The sequence below is a fragment of the Cucurbita moschata genome, unplaced genomic scaffold (genome assembly GCF_002738365.1).
Source record: "Cucurbita moschata cultivar Rifu unplaced genomic scaffold, Cmos_1.0 Cmo_Scf00018, whole genome shotgun sequence".
Lineage (NCBI taxonomy): Eukaryota > Viridiplantae > Streptophyta > Magnoliopsida > Cucurbitales > Cucurbitaceae > Cucurbita > Cucurbita moschata.
Window position 1 is genome coordinate 3,056,461 of NW_019268534.1, and position 20,454 is coordinate 3,076,914.

General features: G+C 36.9%; 4 protein-coding genes across 5 annotated transcripts; all 4 read left to right on the forward strand.

The window, feature by feature from the left end:
- Positions 1 to 5,833: 5,833 nt before the first annotated feature.
- Positions 5,834 to 8,744, forward strand: LOC111455841 (root phototropism protein 3-like). Of its 2 annotated transcripts, XM_023097463.1 has the most exons (3): positions 5,834 to 6,662; positions 8,091 to 8,656; positions 8,687 to 8,744. In XM_023097463.1, exons 1-2 carry the CDS (start codon positions 5,904 to 5,906, stop codon positions 8,640 to 8,642), a joined length of 1,311 nt encoding a protein of 436 aa, XP_022953231.1. In that variant the 5' UTR covers positions 5,834 to 5,903; the 3' UTR covers positions 8,643 to 8,656; positions 8,687 to 8,744. The 2 variants fall into 2 exon arrangements, with proteins under 2 accessions (XP_022953231.1, XP_022953230.1); XM_023097462.1 differs by having other exon boundaries at positions 8,091 to 8,744.
- An 891-nt stretch (positions 8,745 to 9,635) lies between these two features.
- Positions 9,636 to 12,754, forward strand: LOC111455837 (pentatricopeptide repeat-containing protein At1g15510, chloroplastic). The gene has a single exon (XM_023097458.1). It carries the CDS (start codon positions 9,829 to 9,831, stop codon positions 12,454 to 12,456), a length of 2,628 nt encoding a protein of 875 aa, XP_022953226.1. The 5' UTR covers positions 9,636 to 9,828; the 3' UTR covers positions 12,457 to 12,754.
- A 909-nt stretch (positions 12,755 to 13,663) lies between these two features.
- LOC111455840 (molybdate transporter 2) lies at positions 13,664 to 15,338 on the forward strand. The gene has a single exon (XM_023097461.1). The coding sequence runs from the start codon at positions 13,744 to 13,746 to the stop codon at positions 15,160 to 15,162; it is 1,419 nt and encodes a 472-aa protein (XP_022953229.1). The 5' UTR covers positions 13,664 to 13,743; the 3' UTR covers positions 15,163 to 15,338.
- Positions 15,339 to 16,524: 1,186 nt separating this feature from the next.
- LOC111456123 lies at positions 16,525 to 20,229 on the forward strand. The gene has a single exon (XM_023097890.1). It carries the CDS (start codon positions 16,835 to 16,837, stop codon positions 20,018 to 20,020), a length of 3,186 nt encoding a protein of 1,061 aa, XP_022953658.1. The 5' UTR covers positions 16,525 to 16,834; the 3' UTR covers positions 20,021 to 20,229.
- Positions 20,230 to 20,454: the final 225 nt, after the last annotated feature.

Genomic DNA, 20,454 nt, shown 5'->3' on the forward strand with positions numbered 1-20,454 from the left:
AAAAAAAAAAAAAAAAAAAAAAAAAAAAAAAAAAAAAAAAAAAAAAAAAAAAAAAAAAAAAAAAAACTCCTGTCTTCTTCGTGAGCGTTTTCGGAATAATGTTCTCTTTTGAATTCCATCTCTTCTCTCTCTCATTTTAAAAAATATATATATATTATAATTTCTTTTTTTAAAATTTAAAATAATATTTTGAAAATTAAATTCTTCGTAAGCATCGTGAGGGATCATTGGACGAATTATATATATATATATATTAAAAAAAACAAATTTCTATAATAATAATAATAATAATAATAAAGTAATAAATCCAATGTCCACCCTGGCACCGTTTTACTAAAATACCCTTTTATTTTTTGGACAAATTGGACGTGGGCCCTTCATTATTAATATTCTAATTTAATTTATAACGCTCAATAAATGATTTTTTTTTGTTTAAAAATAATAATAATTACCATCTTACACAAATAATTGTTACTAAATAATACAACAGTCTTATTTATTTATTTATTTCTGGGATTTAGCATAATATTTTAATATAAACATTTTCAGAGGAAGACATAATAAATACATAGGAGAATAATAAATATAAATGTAAATATAGGGGTAAAGCAGGCGAGCGAGACCCCCGAGAACACGACCGTTAAACGGTGAGGGGCTGATTGGGAGATTATTGTCGGGAAATATTAAAGCATTAAAAAATTCATTTTTCATTATTATTTTTTTTTTTTTAAATGAAAAAAAATGGAAGAAAGATACCCGAGTCAGTATGGTCACGTCAGATGGGGAGGGACAGAGTGCAGAGAGTCAGGAGGTGGGGCCCGCATTCGTGGTTGGTTGGGTTATTTGTATTTTGGGTACCACGTGGAAATTCATGTACAGGCTGTCACTGGTGGGGGCCACGGGGGCATGCTTATTATTATTCCCTCTTTTTTTTTTTTTTTTTTCAAATAAAGACAACACCAAAAATAAAACCTCTCGCTCCCCCCCACCTGCGATCCAATCATATAATTTTAAATATATATTTCAGTTTCAAAACTTATTATTATTATTATTTAATATGATTTTTAAAAAAAATTTCGATTATTTATGTTTCTTTTTTAAATTTCAAAAATCTTTTATTTATAATATGCTTATTAATTAATAAAAATTTAACTTAATAAAGGTACATTAACTTAATTTTTTATTTAATTAAAATTAATTAATGTAATGAAATTATTAGAAGTAATTATGAGAATTAAAAAAATATTATTGATTTATATAAAATTTTGATTACACCGTCTTTTAATTTCTATTATTTTCAATAATTTAATGATGTTAGTTTATAAAAATACTATAATTAATTATTTGATTATAATAAATCAATAATACAAATTTTAATATAGAATTAATTTATTTTGATTTAAAATTTTATTAAATAAATGAATTACTTATTTACTAAAACTTGTTTTAACAACCTCCCAAAATTTTAATAACATTTATCATCTAATACCAAATACAGATACTTGCTTTTAAATCTAAGCATAATTCATCTGATGTAGACAAGTACGTTTATACTTCACCGCTAACCGATATTGTTTGCTTTAGCCCGTTACGTATCGTCGTCAATCTCACGATTTTAAAATGCGACTCCTATGGAGAAGTTTCCACACCTAAGTAAACTCCATCGAACTACGCGGTGTGTGACTCTGATACCATTTATAACAGCTTAAACCATTTGTAACAGCTTAAATTCACTGCTAACAGATATTGTCCACTTTTGATCGTTTCAGTTAGGGGTATTGGAATAGATTTGAAGGGACAAAATTGGAAATTTGGAAGGAAAAAGGAAAAGCAAAGGATGGGGACAGCTAGGGTTTGGTTATTGTCAGCCTAAAACATGTAATGTGTAGTGTGTATCCTTTTTTCTTTTTTACTTTTCTGTCCTTGTGTAATGGCATGCGTTAAACTACTCATCATTACTTTTTAACTGCCCAATAAAGGAATTACCTTTTTCACCTTCTTTCTATATATTATTGTTTTTATGCTCTTTTCTTTTTCTTTTTATTTTTCCATCATTTCACATCATACTCTTCATTTTTCTAATATAAACATGTTTATATCCATTAATTTTTTTTTTTCGATTTAACTTGGATTAAAAATTAGAAAAAATAAAACGATTCAGTTGGCAGGTTGACATTTTTTTATAGAGTCAACCCGACAAACCCGGTTATAACTCAACCCTACTTCTAAAAAAAATTAAGAATTTTAGTGTTTTGTAACTGAGGTTAATAATGTGTTCTGACTTCTAAATGTTTGATATTTGAATCTGATGTTAATAACTTAAAAACCCAACAAAAATAGAAGATTGGGTTAAGTTGGGTTGGATTGTGATCTCTATTCAGGTTACTTTAGTCACCAACCTAACCAACTCAACCCGTATACATTGAAACCTGAGTAAACAAGAGATACATGAATGAACCGAGACTACATTTGAGTGAAAGCAATCTTAAGGATAAACGTGTTTTGTTTAGTATGTGGAGGTGACTTATTGAAAATTTTACTAAGATACATGTGAGTGAAGACAAAACATGCTGAAATGACTCAGGTTAGTTGGTGGGGATAGTTTTCACTATTAGAATCGAAGAGTAAATAATGTGATCATCTCGTAAGGGATGCTCAATGTCAGGGTTAGGTACCGAATATGGATTCCGAATCTTGATTTTCTTTTTAATTTATTTTTTGAATTAAAGGGAAAAAAATGTTTTTTATTGCAAGATTTTAAAACAATTCACATAATTTAATGAGATAAAATACAAAATGTCAAAGACCAAATTCCAAGGAAATACACAAATTTTCAAAGCAAGAGCTCAAATCCTTATAAATAAGGATCTAATTTCTGACAAAATTATTTGAATTTTAAAATATTTAAAAAAAAATGAAACTATAATAATAATAATTAATTTGTGGATTATAAGTTAATTGGGTAATTAATAAATATTAGTCAATGTCTAATTATTATTATTATTTTTACTATGATCATTTTTATTGGGATGCCGGTCATAGCGCCATTCCATAAGCAGCCATGTGTTTAAATTAATTAATTAACTAACGGTTACTTTTGGTTTCATCCAATACCCATATCCCACGTGGTTTAATTACATATTATATTTTTACCTACAGTTAAAATTATGACATTATACGGTTAGTAATTTTAATTATTAATATGCCAAATCATATAACATATTTGACAAGTTGGATTGAGTTGATTAATTGGAATGGAGATACAATGATACAGAGAAACGAGAGACAGAGAGTCGAGGGAGAGAGAGCCTACCATCGAGGAAGAAGTAGACGTGGTGGTTGAAATGGAGAACGAGGTGGTTCGAGGAATAGAAAGGGAAGAACTAGAGTCATAGCTAGTTGGGTAAGAGGCAGTGAGACTGGAGGGATGAGAGATGAGGGTCGATGATAGAGAGACAGACTTGAGAGGAACGAAGATAGCCGAGAGAGACGCAACGCAGCAGGTAAATAAATAAAAATAAAAATAAAAACCTTAACTTGTAATGTAATGTTATTTGAGTCTGATTCGGGTCAACAATAAAGCTCCATTCCTCGAATTGAATTGGGTTTTTGTTTTCACAAAGAATCCAATCCAACCGAACCCAAATTAAAAAAAAAAAAAAAAAAAAAAACAAGTAAACCGATTAGCTCGATTTTTATTTTCTCGAAGATTTGTTTTTTTGAAACCCTAAATGATATGAACAAAACGAGACAAAATGGCCAATCAAAAAGCTACCAACTTCAAATATCAGCCGTTGATATGATCAAAAGGGTCTTCAACTAATTATATTCTTTTTCCCAAACCTATTCTCTCAACACCAAATTGTTTTTTTCTCCCAACAATTTTATTTGGGGACGGGAATCGGATTCTCTTTCTCGTCTTCTTCCTCTCTTCCATTCAACCTACAAATTTAGAAGATTCCCTCATTACCCGCACAAAATAACGTTAACCGTGCCTAATTTGATTCATAATCCGACACGACATTACCACGCTCATACCTAACCCATCTCAAAACATAATAAAACACTTCACTGTTGCTCGAGATTTAAGCTCAAAAGCTAACAACTTACACAACTACGACACTAGATATATAAGTATAAAACACAACATTGAGTGATAGAATGTACTACAAATCTTTTCTCGAGCTCGAGTACTATTTTTTTTAAATCAATGTCGTGATGTAGCTGTAAATTTTCACGTGGCATGTCGAGTCGAGAGGCGTTTGGTTTGTGAATGAGAAGGTAAAAAGAAAAAGGGTGAAAAGATAGAGATGCAGGCAAGTTGTGTTGAAGGGTTTGCATAATTAGTAGTACAAATGGTCCCTCAAACCACAGCCTTTACAGCCACCATTGCCATTTTTTCTAACCTTTTCCCCTTGCCTTTCTGTCTTCCCACTCTGGAATTTGGATCCCCTTCACTCCCCATTTCTCTCTCTCTAAATAAAAAATAAAAAATAAAAAATAATATTTAGAATTGTGAGCCTCGTATAGTCAAAAGTGACTAAAATGTTCGAGGACTCCAAAGAAATGAGTCGCGCCTCGATTTAGGAAGGCTATTCGAGAGCTCCATAAGCCTTAGAAAAGGCTTATAGTGTACTTTGTTCGGGAGGAGAATTGTTGAGGATTATTGAAAGTGAGTCCCACATTGGTTACTTTAGTTGAAGACCACGGGTTTATAAGTGAGGAATACTATTTCCATTGACATGATGCATTTTGTGAAAGCCCAAACAAAGCCACCAGAGCTCATGCTCAAAATTGGGATATTGAGTTGAATTTTAAAAAATATTTTGTTTATGTTTAAATTGACCAATAAAATTTAAATTTCTTTATGATAATTAAACGCATTATTGGTGCTAATTAACTTCCTTAATCATTGATTTGACTATAATTACGGATTTAAAAAATGTTATTTTCTCAAGTTGGGAAATTATTAATTATTCCATATTTGAAAATTTCAACAATATGGGCTCACCTGGTCCAATACGGCCCATGTTTAAGTGGGCTTCATTGAAGTAGTTAAAGCCCATAGTGGATGTTCAAAATAGATAAAAGAATAACGTAGTTATGAAATTAGTTGTTTGTTTAATAATGGCAATTAAAGTTAATTTAATCATTTACTAATAAATCAATTATCAAAATATTTTTTAAACTTTAAATCCTACGTAGGAGTACGTATATATTACCTGTGTAAACCCGGTCCCATCTCTGTCACTTATTTCATCCTCTATATCTGCGAAACTCCCATTTATTTTTACATCGGGTGAAGATTCTCGATAGAGAATTCATACATAAAGGTAGGGCCGGATAAGGATCCCTTATCCCTAATTCGTCAGCGGAGTAAACAAAGGGTGTATTTTGTTTGCGGTTTTAGGGAAAGGTCGAGCCTTGATTAAGGGGAGACTATTCAAGGGCTTAAGAGATGCTCTATGGTGTATTTTGTTTGAGAGAAAGATGGGTAGGAGGAGTCCTTCGTGATCCTACATCGGTTCGAGAGGGGAAATAAACAGTGTTTATAAGCGGGTGGATTCCTCTCTCTATCAAATACGTTTTCAAAACCTTGGGAGAGGCTTAAAAGAGAAAGCTGACCATATCTGCTATGGGTGGGCTTGAGCTCTTACACCTACGTTGGCTGGTATGGTTCCTAGTCGTTTTCGGTGCATACAGATTGAAGGGGATGGATGATATGAAATATGAAGTATAAGGTATAAATTTGAAGGGGATGGATGATATCAAATATGATCTGCCAATTGGATGAACTCACCATATTCTCTGCATTTATAATCTTTGTCTTCTCCTTCCTCTCTTATCACCTGCTCTGTTTTCCCCAATTTCAATTCCAATTCTGATTCCGAATCCGATTCATTATGAACAACCACCAATCTCCGCCGCAACACTCCGCCGTAATCCCCCCCCAATTTGGGGATTCCGATCACTGTTTCTGGTTCGACGATTCCACCATCCTCGACATCGATTACTTCGTGAAAACCTTAGCCGGAATCAACGCCAAAGGCGTTCGATCCGATTTAGTCGCCTCTCTCATAACGCATTACGCTTCCAAATGGCTTCCGGATCTCTCCGACGAGCCTCTCGATTCACACAATTCCTGGTTGAATTTCACTAATTCGACCGATTTTCAGGAATCGCCGGAAACTATCACCAATTCCTGGATGAAGAAGAGATTCTTCGTTGAGACGTTGGTTGGAGTATTGCCGCCGGAGCGGGATTTGATTCCGTGTAATTTTTTGCTGAGGCTTCTCCGGACGGCGAATATGGTGGGAGTAGAGCCGCCGTACAGGGTGGAGCTGGAGAAGAGGATTACTTGGCAGTTGGATCAGGCGTCGTTGAAGGAGGTCATGATTCCGTCGTTTAATCATACGTGTGGAACGGTTTTGGATGTGGAATTGGTGATTCGGCTTGTGAAGAGGTTTGTGAGCTTGGATGACGGCGTTAGGAGCGGCGCCGCCTTGGTTAAGGTGGCGAAGTTGGTGGACTGTTACCTTGCGGAGGCGGCAATGGATTCCAATTTGGGTTTGCCGGAGTTCGTTGAGCTCGCCGGTGCTCTACCAAGCCATGCTCGAGCCTCCGACGATGGGCTCTACCGAGCCATTGATACCTATCTCAAAGTAAGGCTTCTTTCTCTTTTTGTACGCTCTTTTAATTAACTATATAATCAAATATTCAAAATTATTTTTATAAATAATATTGCATTTTTTAAAACTAATAATAATACCCATTTATTTAAACACATGGCTAACAAATCAAAATTTTAAAAAATAAAGTAAAATTTCTAAACTTTTAATTTTTTCTATTCAATTATTTTTTAAAAATGAACTGATCTATTAAATATAAATATAAATAAATTTTATATTTAATAAAAAAAACTTTCATAGCTTAAAATAATAAAAATTAGATTCGTAATTTTAAAAAGGTAGAGATGATATTTTGATATTGAAACTAAAATAATAATAATAATAATAATAATAATAATAATAATAAAAGGTTTATTCTAGAAGGGGTAAAAAAGGGAAAGAAATAAGAGGAGAGAAAAACGTAATACTTTAATTCTTAAAAGTTAATTAAAAATATCCTCAAAATTTTAAAATTTTAAATTTTTTTCAAAAAAATTCAAAAATATTATTATCGTTGATATATGTTTAAAAAATACTCATAAATTATCAAAATTGATATTAAAATTTTTGGAAATAATCAATAGACTACTTTCATCCATATAATAATGTTATGTTTTTTTTTTTTATAAATTATTTATTTTAAGTAAACGGCATTAATACTACTTTTAAAAAAAAAATTTGGGTATTTTTTAAACAAAGTATTAAAAATAAATGGTATTTTAATTTTTTAAAAAACTTAAAGTATTAATGAAACGTTTTAAAGTTTAAGATTATTTTTTTAAAAGTATTTTTAAAATAAAATATTAACGATATTCCTGTCAAATTAAACACAAAAATATTTTTAAGACCCTTTTAATAGTTTAATATTATTATTAAAAACTTTGAAATTTAGAAGCATTTCTAAATAATTAATTGGTATTTTTATTAGTTTAGTATATATATATATATATATTAAAAATGGTTTTGTTTCAAACAATTTTTTTTAATGATAATTACTATTTCTCAACATATTTTTTTAATTAAAAAATAAAAAATATTATAATAAATCGAATATAATTTTTAAAAACTCAAATTTAAATATTATAAGATAATCTTTAGTATTTAAAATTTTATTTATTTATTTTACTAGATAAGTAAGTAAATAAATAAAGTGAATGAGTCGGGTCATAGATTAGTCTGAGATTGGGATAGGTACGGTGACCAGAAATATAATCCATATCTTTTTAAGATAGGTTCTTGAAAGTTAAATAGATATTTCTAAACTTTAACGATCTCATATATCTTTATCAATACGATATTTTTTAACCGTTAAATCATGAAATTGTGAATGATGATAAATATCTTCTAAGTCAACTCGTAGCTAGAGAAAGAACGGAGAATTATCTTAACCAAATGATTATATATGTATTATGTGCATCTCAGGCACATCCGAATGTATCAAAGCAAGAAAGGAAGAGTGTATGCAGAGTAATGGACAGCAGGAAGCTATCAACAGAGGCATCACTCCACGCAGCTCAAAACGAGCGCCTCCCAGTCCGAGCTCTAATCCAAGTCCTCTTCTCCGACCACACCAAACTCAACTACCGCCACCCCGACTGGAGCGGCTATATCGGCGGAGGACGGAGCCCCTCCGCTGCTCTCGACCACCTCCCCACCAGGTGCCAATCCAAGAGAGAAACAACAGCCCAACAGATGGAGATTAAGAGGCTCAAAGACACGGTGCTGAGGCTGCAGAACCAGTGCAATCTAATGCAGGCTCAAATGGAGAGGCTGTCCGAGAAGAAGAGGGGGTTTTTCAAGTGGAGGAGGTTTGGGTTTAAGAACGCCGAGGAGGCCGACAAACATGATGCCCGCGGCGGAGATGTGGTGGAGGAGGCGGCGGCGGGGTTTGGGGGACACACGCCGGTGGACATTAAAGCCAAGTTGGTCAAACGTAGGACGCCCAACAAGACATGGCGGAAATCTATGTCTTGAAAATGCGTTTTTTTTATTTTTTATTTTTTTATTTTTATTTTTTATTATCTAATGTAATCTAACCTAACGCTCTCTTCCAATTTTTATGCATTATTATTATTACCAAAAAAAAAAAAAAAACTTTATTCTATATAATACTAATATTTTCACTTTCTTTATTTCACACGTGTACACGAGTTGAGTTACCATATGCAAGTTCTATAGTTATCCGGACGGCTGACAATTGATGGGTTAGTTAACAAATCCATATTGTCCCTGTATAACTGCATAACTCACATATACAAACAATAATCGTAATCAACTTGTAAAGTACAACTGTGGACTTCTACCTATTGTGAGAGGCTCACTACAAGAAGCTAACTGACAAACTTCACAGTAGTCTTCACAGGGTACAATTATAAGTCATAAAATATCATAGTTAGTTCTTGAGTCAGGTTTACAATTAGAGGTTAGTTAGTGAACCCCTAATATTAGAGGTTAGTTAGTGAACCCCTATAATCGTCTTTGTATAACTGCATACATCATAAACATATTTTAAGTTTCAGACATAGCACATTGATCTACAACTAAATACCTAATCATTAATTCCAGTTCATAGGATAATGCATATGTATTTCGGTAGACATACATAATAACATTCCATATGTGTCACCTCAACTCATTTTATGCTAAAATATTTATAATAGGTTTCTGAATTTTTTTAAAGTTAGAAGTAATTTTGTAAGATCGGAGAGAGATCGGTACAATTTAAAAATAAAATTTTTTTTTAATTAAAAATGTGAAAATATTATTGAATTTTTTTTAATTAAAAATGTGAAAATATTATTGAATTTTTTTAAGATTAAAAATAATTTTGAAACAAATGGTGATTAAAAAAAGTAATAAACAAAGGATATTTCTAATTTCAGACCGAAAAATAAATAAATAAATAAATAAATACTGCGGCAAAGGATATTTCTCAATTTTATAAAATTTCCATTTTCTTGCGTTCAGATATTTTGGATAAAGCTTAAGGTACAGTAATCAATGGCAATCGGAAACAAATCAGCGACATTTTGTGAGTTTAATCATCAATGGGTTCAAAGCTGGACGTGCCGTTATCCACTACAAGCCCACAAAATTCCCTCTTTTTTAACCATTAAACCCCTCTCAAAACCCCCCAGAACAATGCCCTGTACCTCCGGCCATGGCGGTTTTTGCTCAATCCTCTAATGTTCTCACCTATAATGACCGTTCCAATCCCCAAATCTCCAACAATTACAATCTCAAAGCCCTATCCTTCCCCAAAAATCTGCAAACCCACAAGCAAACGCTAAGAAAATCCCAAGAAATCTCAGTCCTAGGCGCCGCGGTCTCTAATTCCACCATCATTCAAACTCAGAACTTAGAATTACAACAACTATGCCTTCTGGGGAAGCTAGAACAAGCGGTGAAACGTATGGAATCGATGCTAGAGCTCCGGATTGAGGTGGAAGAAGATGTTTACATTGCTTTGTTGAGGCTATGTGAGTGGAGAAGAGCGCCCGATGAAGGATCTCGAGTCTACGGAGGTGTTTTGAGCTCCAAATCTCGCTTGGGCGTTCGGCTTGGCAATGCTTTATTGAGCATGTTCGTCAGGTTTGGCAATTTAACTGATGCCTGGTATGTGTTCGGTAAAATGTCTGAGAGGGATGTGTTTTCTTGGAATGTATTGCTGGGTGGATATGCTAAGGCGGGGTGTTTTGATGAGGCTTTGAATTTGTATCATAGAATGTTGTGGGCTGAAATTAGGCCTGATGTATATACATTTCCCTCTGTTTTGAGAACTTGTGGTTGCATTTCTGATATAGCTAGAGGCAAGGAGATTCATACGCATGTCATAAGGTTTGGATTTGAGTTGGATGTAGATGTGGGTAATGCTTTAATCACCATGTACGTGAAATGTGGTGACTTAAGTAATGCACGCAAACTGTTTGATAAAATGCCAAAGAGAGATAGGATTTCATGGAATGCTATGATTTCAGGGTACTTTGAAAATGGAGGGGGATTGGAAGGATTGAGATTGTTTTTCATGATGCGTGAGCTCTCAGTCGATCCGGATTTGATAACTATGACTAGTTTAGCATCTGCTTGTGAGCTTCTTGGTAACCAGAGATTAGGGAGAGAAATCCATGGAGTTGGGGTTAAATCCGAGTTTGGGGATGATGTTTCGATGAACAATTCTTTGATTCAGATGTATTCGAGTCTTGGCCATTTGGGGGAAGCAGAGAAAATCTTTTCACGAATGGTGTCGAAAGATGTGGTATCGTGGACGGCGATGATAGCGAGTTATGACAGTCATAAGCTGCCTCTTAAGGCTGTTGAAACTTACAAAACGATGGCGTTAGAGGGCGTAATGGCGGATGGGATTACTTTAGTTAGTGTATTATCTGCTTGTGCTTGTTTAGGCCATTTGGATTTGGGTATAAGGCTTCATGGGATTAGTATCAAGACTGGCTTCATATCACATGTCATGGTCTCAAATGCTCTCATTGATATGTACTCAAAGTGTAAATGCGTCAACAAGGCCTTAGAAGTATTCCACAAGATCTCGGGAAAGAACGTCATATCTTGGACTTCACTCATCCTTGGTCTACGGATTAACAATCGAAGTTTTGAGGCGCTATTTTTCTTCCGTCAGATGAAGGAGTCAATGAAACCAAATTCTGTAACTCTGATTACGATCCTATCGGCATGTGCTCGAATAGGAGCTCTAATGCGTGGAAAAGAGATTCATGCTCATGCTCTACGTACTGGTGTTGGGTTTGATGGCTTTTTACCTAATGCTATTCTAGACATGTATGTAAGATGTGGAAGAAATGTGCCTGCACTAAACCAATTTAACTCGCAAAAGAAAGACGTGACGGCGTGGAATATACTGCTTACAGGTTATGCTGAGCAGGGACAAGGCAAGCTTGCTGTCGAGCTATTCGACGAGATGCTTGAATCAGAGATAAACCCAGATGAGATTACCTTTATTGCTCTATTATGTGCCTGCAGCAGGTCAGGTATGGTTATGGAAGGTTTGGAGTACTTCAATGAAATGAAAAACAAGTATAATCTGACTCCTAACCTGAAACATCACGCATGTGTGGTCGATCTACTCGGCCGTGCTGGGCAATTGGACGATGCTTATGATTTTATACAGGATATGCCAATCGAGCCAGATGCAGCCATATGGGGAGCCTTGCTAAATGCTTGCAGAATTCACAGAAGCGTTCAGCTCGGAGAACTTGCAGCGTCACGTGTATTCGAAAAGGACGATAAAAGCGTTGGGTATTATGTTCTTCTCTGCAATTTCTATGCTGAATGTGGTAACTGGGAGAAGGTTTCAAAAGTTAGAACACTGATGAGGGAAAGAGGACTAGCGGTAGATCCTGGTTGCAGTTGGGTGGAAGTAAATGGAAAAGTTCATGCTTTTCTCAGCGGCGACAATTTTCACGCTCAGTCAAAGGAAATTAATGGGGTTTTGGATGGATTTTATAGCAAGATGAAGGAAGCTGGTTTGGGAGATTTGAAGAGTAGTGAAGTTGAATCTTCGAGAGCTGACGTTTTTTGCGGGCATAGCGAAAGGCAAGCCATTGCGTTCGGGTTGATCAATACTGCCCCGGGGATGCCTATCTGGGTGACAAAGAACATGTACGTGTGCCGTAGCTGTCACGACATGGTAAAGTTCATCTCGAGGAACGTTCGTAGAGAAATATCGGTGAGGAACGTCGAAGAGCATCACCATTTCAAGGATGGAGTCTGCTCGTGTGGGGACGAGGGATATTGGGGGAAACCTGGTACAGGATGAAACTATTTTTTGGGATTCTACATAATCTTAATCATTCATAGCGCAACAACGACATCGGAACAACAGAAGATCACTTCCTGGTTGCTCGGACAGTGTATGAACGAAACGATCGAAAACGATGCAAGAAAATGCTGGTGCGGCCATGGACGTCGTTGAGGTAAGCTCTCTGAAGGAAATATGTCAAATGGAATCCATGTAGCTTTAGTATATCATTATATGAAATTCCCAATTAGAGTAACAAGCTGAAGTATTCATGTTAATACTTGATAAATTACAGAATGAAAATACTCATATTTGCTAGTTTAGCATTGTCACTTCCTAAGCCATTGATTACTCAAAAAGTAAGGAAAATGAAGGATCCAACAACTCGAACCTTTACTAATGTCAAAGGGGACGTGCTGCGTCGGGTGAGGTGGGTGGCATCTGCGAGGTGGTCTATGTGTTGATTGTGAAGTCGTCTCATCTATGAGGATTGAGGTTACCTGCGTGTGAACTGCGAAGTCATCTCGTCTATGAGGACTAAGGTCATCTGTGTGCGAGGTGCTGGAACTGAAACTAAAAGATGGGTAGTGTGATGCTGAAAGAAAAGAAAAGAAAAAAAACCCTCAAAACTAAAGAATCAGATTGGGTCGACTCGAGTTTTTGCCCTATGAACCTGAAATCAATCAGACCAGTGAAAAGAAAAATCCAACACAACCCAGCCCTTATGATTCAAATTGGGTCGGTTCAGTTTTTCGGGTTATCGGGCTAGATATACACCCCTAAAAAGTATTATATATGTACAAATTAATAGGTCAACCACGTGTTCGTATATATACACACACACATATAGTCATAAAAGAACCTTAGATATTTTGGGTTAAATCTGAGATATTATTAGAAGGAAAGGACATCACATAAAGGTACAATAGCTTGGAATCACAATTGAATATTTGAAAATGAAATGAAATGTCTCAAAATTAAATATTTATACATCAAATAATATCTCTCTTGATATTTGTGTGGAAAAATTTAAATACTAAATAATAAATTAATTATAGCATCTTCCTTCATTAATTAATCATATTTAAGGTTTTTTAAAGCATTATTATATTATTTTATAGATGATAAAACATAAAACTTATATTAAAATTTTAAATTTATTATTTATCATTTAAAAAAAAAAAAAAAAAAAAAAAAAAATAAAATTTTTGGTATAAATTAAATATTCCGGTCCAATCATTTTTGGACATTCTCTGGAGATCGGCTTTTGCCACAAGGGAGTACGCCATCGGCCGTTTACCAACTATGGAGGAGCCAGCTCCCGATCAATCTGCCACCGTAAACAGGTGGTTCCGCCGTCTTCCGGCGACCCTCAGCCCTAAAAATTCCGTCCTTGCAGAGATATCAGGTGCAGTCGGCGACCTCGGGACTTACATCCCCATCGTTCTCACTCTCACTCTGGTCTCCCATCTCGATCTCGGGACAACTTTAATCTTTACCGCTCTTTACAATATCGTTACTGGCCTCCTCTTCGGCATTCCAATGCCGGTTCAGCCGATGAAATCCATCGCCGCCGTCGCCGTCGCTGAGTCTACTCATCTCACTCTCCCTCAAATTGCCGCCGCGGGCCTTTCCACAGCTGCTGTCCTCCTAATACTCGGCGCCACTGGCCTTATGTCCGTTCTCTATCGATACCTCCCGCTGCCGGTCGTCCGCGGTATTCAGCTCTCTCAGGGCCTTTCCTTCGCCTTCACTGCTATTAAATACATTCGGTATGATCAAGATTTGGTCACCTCTAAATCCGGCGGATCTCGGTCCTGGCTTGGATTTGACGGCCTATTAGTTGCCCTAATTTCTTGTTTGTTTCTAATTTTGACCACCGGAGCTGGCGATTCTCATAATGGAGAACCGTCGTCTTCCGAATCGCATAGTGCTTCTGAATCTCGTTCTGGCCGTCGCATTAGAAGGTTACGAATGTTATCTATGATTCCTGCTGCTCTGATTGTGTTCTTGTTTGGATTATTGATCTGTTTTCTTCGCGATCTTTCCGTTTTGAAATACCTAAAATTCGGCCCATCGAAATTGCATCTTCTGAGAATCACATGGGAAGATTGGAAAATAGGGTTTGTAAGAGCTGCAATTCCCCAAATTCCTCTTTCGATTTTGAACTCTGTAATTGCAGTTTGCAAATTGTCAGGGGATTTGTTTCCAGATCGTGAAGCTTCCGCCATGAGTGTGTCCATAAGTGTTGGGATAATGAACTTCGTCGGATGCTGGTTCGGCGCAATGCCGGTCTGTCACGGCGCCGGTGGCCTCGCCGGGCAGTATCGGTTCGGCGGCAGAAGTGGCGCATCGGTGGTGTTTTTAGGGATTGGGAAACTGGTTTTGGGATTGGCGTTTGGGAATTCGTTTGCACAGGTTTTGAATGAGTTTCCAATTGGGGTTCTTGGGGTGCTTCTTCTATTTGCAGGGATTGAATTGGCTATGGCTTCCAGGGACATGAACAGTAAAGAAGAATCATTTGTTATGTTGGTTTGTGCTGCTGTTTCACTCACAGGGTCCAGTGCTGCGTTGGGTTTTGGCGTTGGGATTGTGCTGTTTCTGCTTCTGAAACTGAGAGAATTCGACTGTTCTTCCTGTTCTTGCTTTGGGTTTCACAAGATGAAGCCCAAATCTGATGCTGAAGAAGAAGAAGAAGAACAAGGAACCCTGTTGTTAGCTTGAAGAGAAAAAAACGGTGTGTTTTCTTCTTTTTGATCTTGGCAGACACTGAATGTCTTTATAAATAGTTTACCCTTTTTATGTCTGCTGATATCTGCATTGTGCTGTCACTTGTACATATAATCTTGTCACTGAATGAGTTTGGTTGTTCATATTGGATTTCCACTTACAGATGTTCATCTGCGGTAGGATTAGAACTTTGGCCGACTCGGTTAACCGTTTCATTCCGAATTATAAATCAAGTTATCTACTATTCTTAACGGTCAAAGCGAACCTTTCATTTCGAATTATGAATCAAATCTCCTCAATTAGGATTCGAACCTACGACGTATAGGTTAACACTTCCATCCCAAATTATGAATCAACCTACGACGTATAGGTTAACACTTCCATCCCAAATTATGAATCATCTCCCCAAGTAGGATTTGAAACCTATTGGTTAATAGCCGATTGCTCTACCACTAAGCCACTGAGGAACGACGATAAATTGGGTATCAAAGAATTAAATTTCCGTTCTCAACCCATGACCAATATGAGCTCTCAAGGTTTCCTTCCTAACTCTCGGAACTTCTTCGTAGGGGCTCCGTTCCGTGTCCCATGAAAATAAATGAAAAATTGTGTCTTATTAGTGAATTTTTGCCTACTTAAGTATGGAAATAAAAGAAGACTCTCAGTACCCTTCCCTCCCCGACCCATAGATATCTATAATTTTATAAAACTATTTCGAAAATTACCATGGCTAAAATAATTATTAAAAATAATGGAACCATATTCTTAGCACATTTTAAAAAAATAAACAATAATGTTTCGTTGTCTAAAATTCCAAGGAATCTTAAAATAATTTAAAATAGATTGAACTCATCTAATTTGTCAAAATTAATTACCATTTTTTAAATAAAAGAACGACCACGTCGGACTCCTCGTCCACCGGCGACCGAGAAGATTTACTGTCGCACTCATCCACTACGCAAAATACCGAGATTACCCCCAACTAAATCACCCTATATACCCAAAATATCCCAACGACCGCTTCCATTATCACGCTAAGTCTCCCACTTCCACTCCTACGTGGCCTGATTTTATTGCAGCATTTACTATCAACCCACGCGCCTATTGCATTTTCCCATTCCACGCGTCTTTTCTAAACTCTATACTTTTAATTTTAAGAATACACAAATTAAATATCTATTTTAGTTTTTCTATTTTTAAAAACTAAATATTTATTTATTGATTCCATGTTTATTTTAGATTTTTTTTTATAAATTTTTTTATTAAGTATTGTAGTCCACGCGCTACGAGGAGGAGTGGGGAAAATAAAAAAAAATACAGTATTTCGCAACCACCTAGTCAGAACGACTAGAAAATTCGGCGTAGACTTCAGCTCCAAGATCCATACTTCAGTCAAGCCCGTCTCTCTCTGTCTCTCACACAGCCCGATCGCTTGCTTCCGCCATGGTTTTCCCATCTTTTTAGTGCAGAAGATCAAATTTTCCTCTGTAGAACAGAGACAGGGGATCGATCCCGACAGACACCGAGGTTAGTAATCCTTGTCTCAATCTTGCTGGGTTTTCATGGTTCGAGCAACATTTGCGAGCTTATAGCTGAGAATCTTTTGAAGAACGATCTGGGTTTTCATTTTTGTGCTTGATGAAGACTGGAATTAGTATTTAAAGCCATGAAAAATCTTGTGTCTCTGTTTTTCTTTGTTCTTGCGCTGCAACTGTTTGAAGAAATGCGCTTTTCGTTTGGTCAATCAGATGCCCTAGGATTTGCGGTTGTTGAATCTGAAACTAAAGATGAAATTCCTAATGAAACTTATAATTATGAAAGGCATGATGAGGTGGAGAAACAATGCAAATTTGTTCTGTCAGCTGCAGCTGAAATCAGCTCGGATACTACTAGGTTTACTAGAATGAAGGAACAGCTTCAGTTTATAAATGGAGATTGGTGGCAAGATGAGGGAAAGTATCCTATAATGCCTTATGAAAATCTAACTCTTTCAGAAATGAACTTTATAAATGTTGAGAGCCCTTTGAAATTGATATCCTTTTGGGTTACTGATATTGATCCTGCCCATCAAACTAAGAAGTCTGTTAGTGTTAGTGGGTTAGTGTCAATGGGCATAGCTTTGGATCGTGCTTTTGACCAAAGGTCATATGGACATCCTCATTTTCAGTTTTGGCCTGGCTATTCTGAGCTCACACTGCCTTTTCAAGGAATCTATACTGAATCCAAGAAGAATGGTGGGGAAAGAGTGCTGTGTTTGTTGGGTAGTGGGATGCTACCTTCTCGTGATCAAGAGTCCGATAATCCGTGGAGTTGGGTCAAGGATTCAAATGGGAATCCTCACCAGATGCCACTTCTTCAAGACGATCAAATTCTACTTGTTTTGCGATATCCGATGAGGTATACGTTGACAAGTAGAGTAATCCTAGGTGAAATGAGAAGTTTGAACCCCAAGTCGAACTCTAAGTACTTCGACGACGTTCACATTTTGTCTCAACTCGGTGATGTGAACTATGATTTCGCAGCTGAGAAAGTTGTCAAAAAAGCGTGTTCTCCGTACCCTTATAATGATGACTTTTTGAAGAAGAACATTAGTACGTATCGAGGTTCTTTTTGCAGGGTTTTGCAAGAAATGACAAGGGGTCAAGCTTTCACAATCCTCCCAAACTGGAGATGCAACTCTACAGATGAATTTTGTAGGAAACTTGGTCCGTTTCTATCAGATAAAGAGATCAATGGTACCGACGGAGGTTTCAAAGATGTGAGCCTTTATATGCAGGACGTGAAATGCAAGCTGTGGGGCTCTAGCCATAATGACATATCTGCTAGCGTTTCTGCTGTCTTTCGAGCTGTTTCGCCATCGGAGAATATCTACACTGCTTGGAGAAGAACTGCACTTAATAACATGACAATGGTGTCTGAGGGAATGTGGAAGTCTTCCAGTGGGCAGCTTTGCATGGTTGGTTGTGTTGGGCTTGTTAATATCGATAAGAGCTCCTGTGACTCTAGGATCTGCCTGTATCTTCCGACCTCGTTTACTTTAAAACAACGAAGCATTCTTGTCGGTTCAATTTCGAGCACGAATGATAACCCAACGTACTACCCTTTGTCATTTGAAAAGTTATTAAGGCCTACAGAGTTGTGGAGTTATTTTAGGGAGTCCCATCCATTTTACAGTTACACAAAGATTGCTTCAGCTGGTGTCGTGCTCGAGAAAAACGAGCCTTTCAGTTTTCGGGCTGTCGTAAAGAAGTCATTGCTGCATTATCCCAAACTGGAAGACACCGAAACGTTAGAACTCAGTGAGTCTCTTCTCTTAGAAGATCTCACCCTTCATGTCCTTGCAGTTCCCATTCCAGCTCTTGGTTCTCAAGCTTCGAAAACGGATGTTCAGATGGATATTATCTCTGTTGGTTCCTTTTTCGGACGGGATTGGTCGAGGTTAAATGGATCCATCTCGGACATGGAAACTCCTTATCATGTTAAGCCTGAATACACTGAAAAGCAGCTGCTTGTGAATGTATCTGCACTACTCTCACTCTCAGGACAGACATATAGCAACTTTTCTGAGCTTTTCGTGGAGGGTATTTACGATCCACATGTTGGACACATGTATCTAGTTGGTTGCAGAGACGTTCGTGCATCGTGGAACGTATTGCTCGAGAGCATGGATCTTGAAGATGGCTTGGATTGTCTAATTGAAGTAGTTGTGTCTTATCCTCCCACTACAGCTCAGTGGTTAATCAATCCAACTGCACAGGTCTCCATTTCCAGCCAACGGACAGAAGACGACCCTTTCTATTTCAGCTCAATAAAACTCGAGACAATGCCGATCATGTATAGAAGGCAACGACAAGATATCCTTTCTCGTAAGAGTGTCGAGGGTATACTCCGAATATTGACACTTTCACTAGCGATTGCTTGCATAACGAGTCAGATATTTTATATAAATCATAATCTCGAGTCTGTTCCATTCATATCTCTTGTTACACTGGGAGTTCAAGCCCTTGGTTATACTCTTCCACTGGTCACTGGTGCTGAAGCTCTCTTCAAACGACGCAGTTCCGAATCATATGAGGAGTCGTATAATCTCGAAAATAATCTTTGGTTTGTCGTGATGGATTACGTCGTCAAGCTTCAAGTTGTAGCCTCACTTCTATTGACGTTGAGACTTTGCCAGAAGGTTTGGAAATCTCGAATCAAGTTACTACGACAAGCTCCTCTCGAACCACACCGCGTCCCCAGTGATAAATGGGTGCTTATTACTACCTTTGTTATACATCTTGTCGGGTATGTAGCCGTTGTCGTGGTTCATGCTTCAAGGACAACAAAAACCCGGGTCGAGAGTTTCTTGATATCTAACAGAGCTTCAAGTTCCCACATGATGCAGGGATGGGAAAGGGACTTACAAGAGTATGTGGGTCTTGTTCAAGATTTTTGCTTACTCCCTCAAATCATTGGCAATTTCTTATGGCAAATTGATTGCAAACCTCTTAGGAAGTGTTATTTCATTGGAATCACTCTGGTTAGGCTTCTTCCACACATTTATGACTTAATTAGAGCTCCTTCTGTAAATCCTTACTTTGTTCAAGAGTATGAGTTTGTGAACCCAAGCATGGACTTCTACTCTAGATTTGGAGATGTTGCCATTCCTTTGATCGCATTGATCCTTGCGGTCCTCGTCTACGTTCAGCAACGATGGAGCTATGAGAAACTAAGCAACGGTCTCGTGGTCGGACGGATTAGGCTTCTTCCAAGCGCTTCTAGAATGTATCAGAGGTTGCCTTCCAAGTCATATGAAGCTGAGCTTGCTTCTGCTGAAAATGGTAACGCCGAACGGGAAGACGTAGAATGATACCGAACGATTTACAGAACATGGTGACATCGAGGTTGTTATAACAGGAAATGTTGGTTTTTTTTTTTCTTTTACATAGTAGGTGTTGTTTTACTACATGGTCTCTGCTTGGTTACTGTTTATGGATGTTTCTGCGTCAAATAGAATACTCAGAAGCCTCATTTGAGGATACCCTGAAATAAAGTTTTGAGAAGATCTTATGAGGATTAGTCTTTTGTTCTTCTAAGATTTTGTTAGTTTTGTGGTTGATTAGTGAATTTCATGAGAATATTGGTTTGAATTGTAGATTCTGAACAAATGGATTAGATTCTCGACATTGCCAGTCCCGAACGTTGTCCTTAGCGTCTCGACATTGCCCTGCAACCAAGCCTGGAGTCCCACATGATCAGCGTCTCGATGTTATGACTTGGGTGAAGCAATGTGATACAATGCCA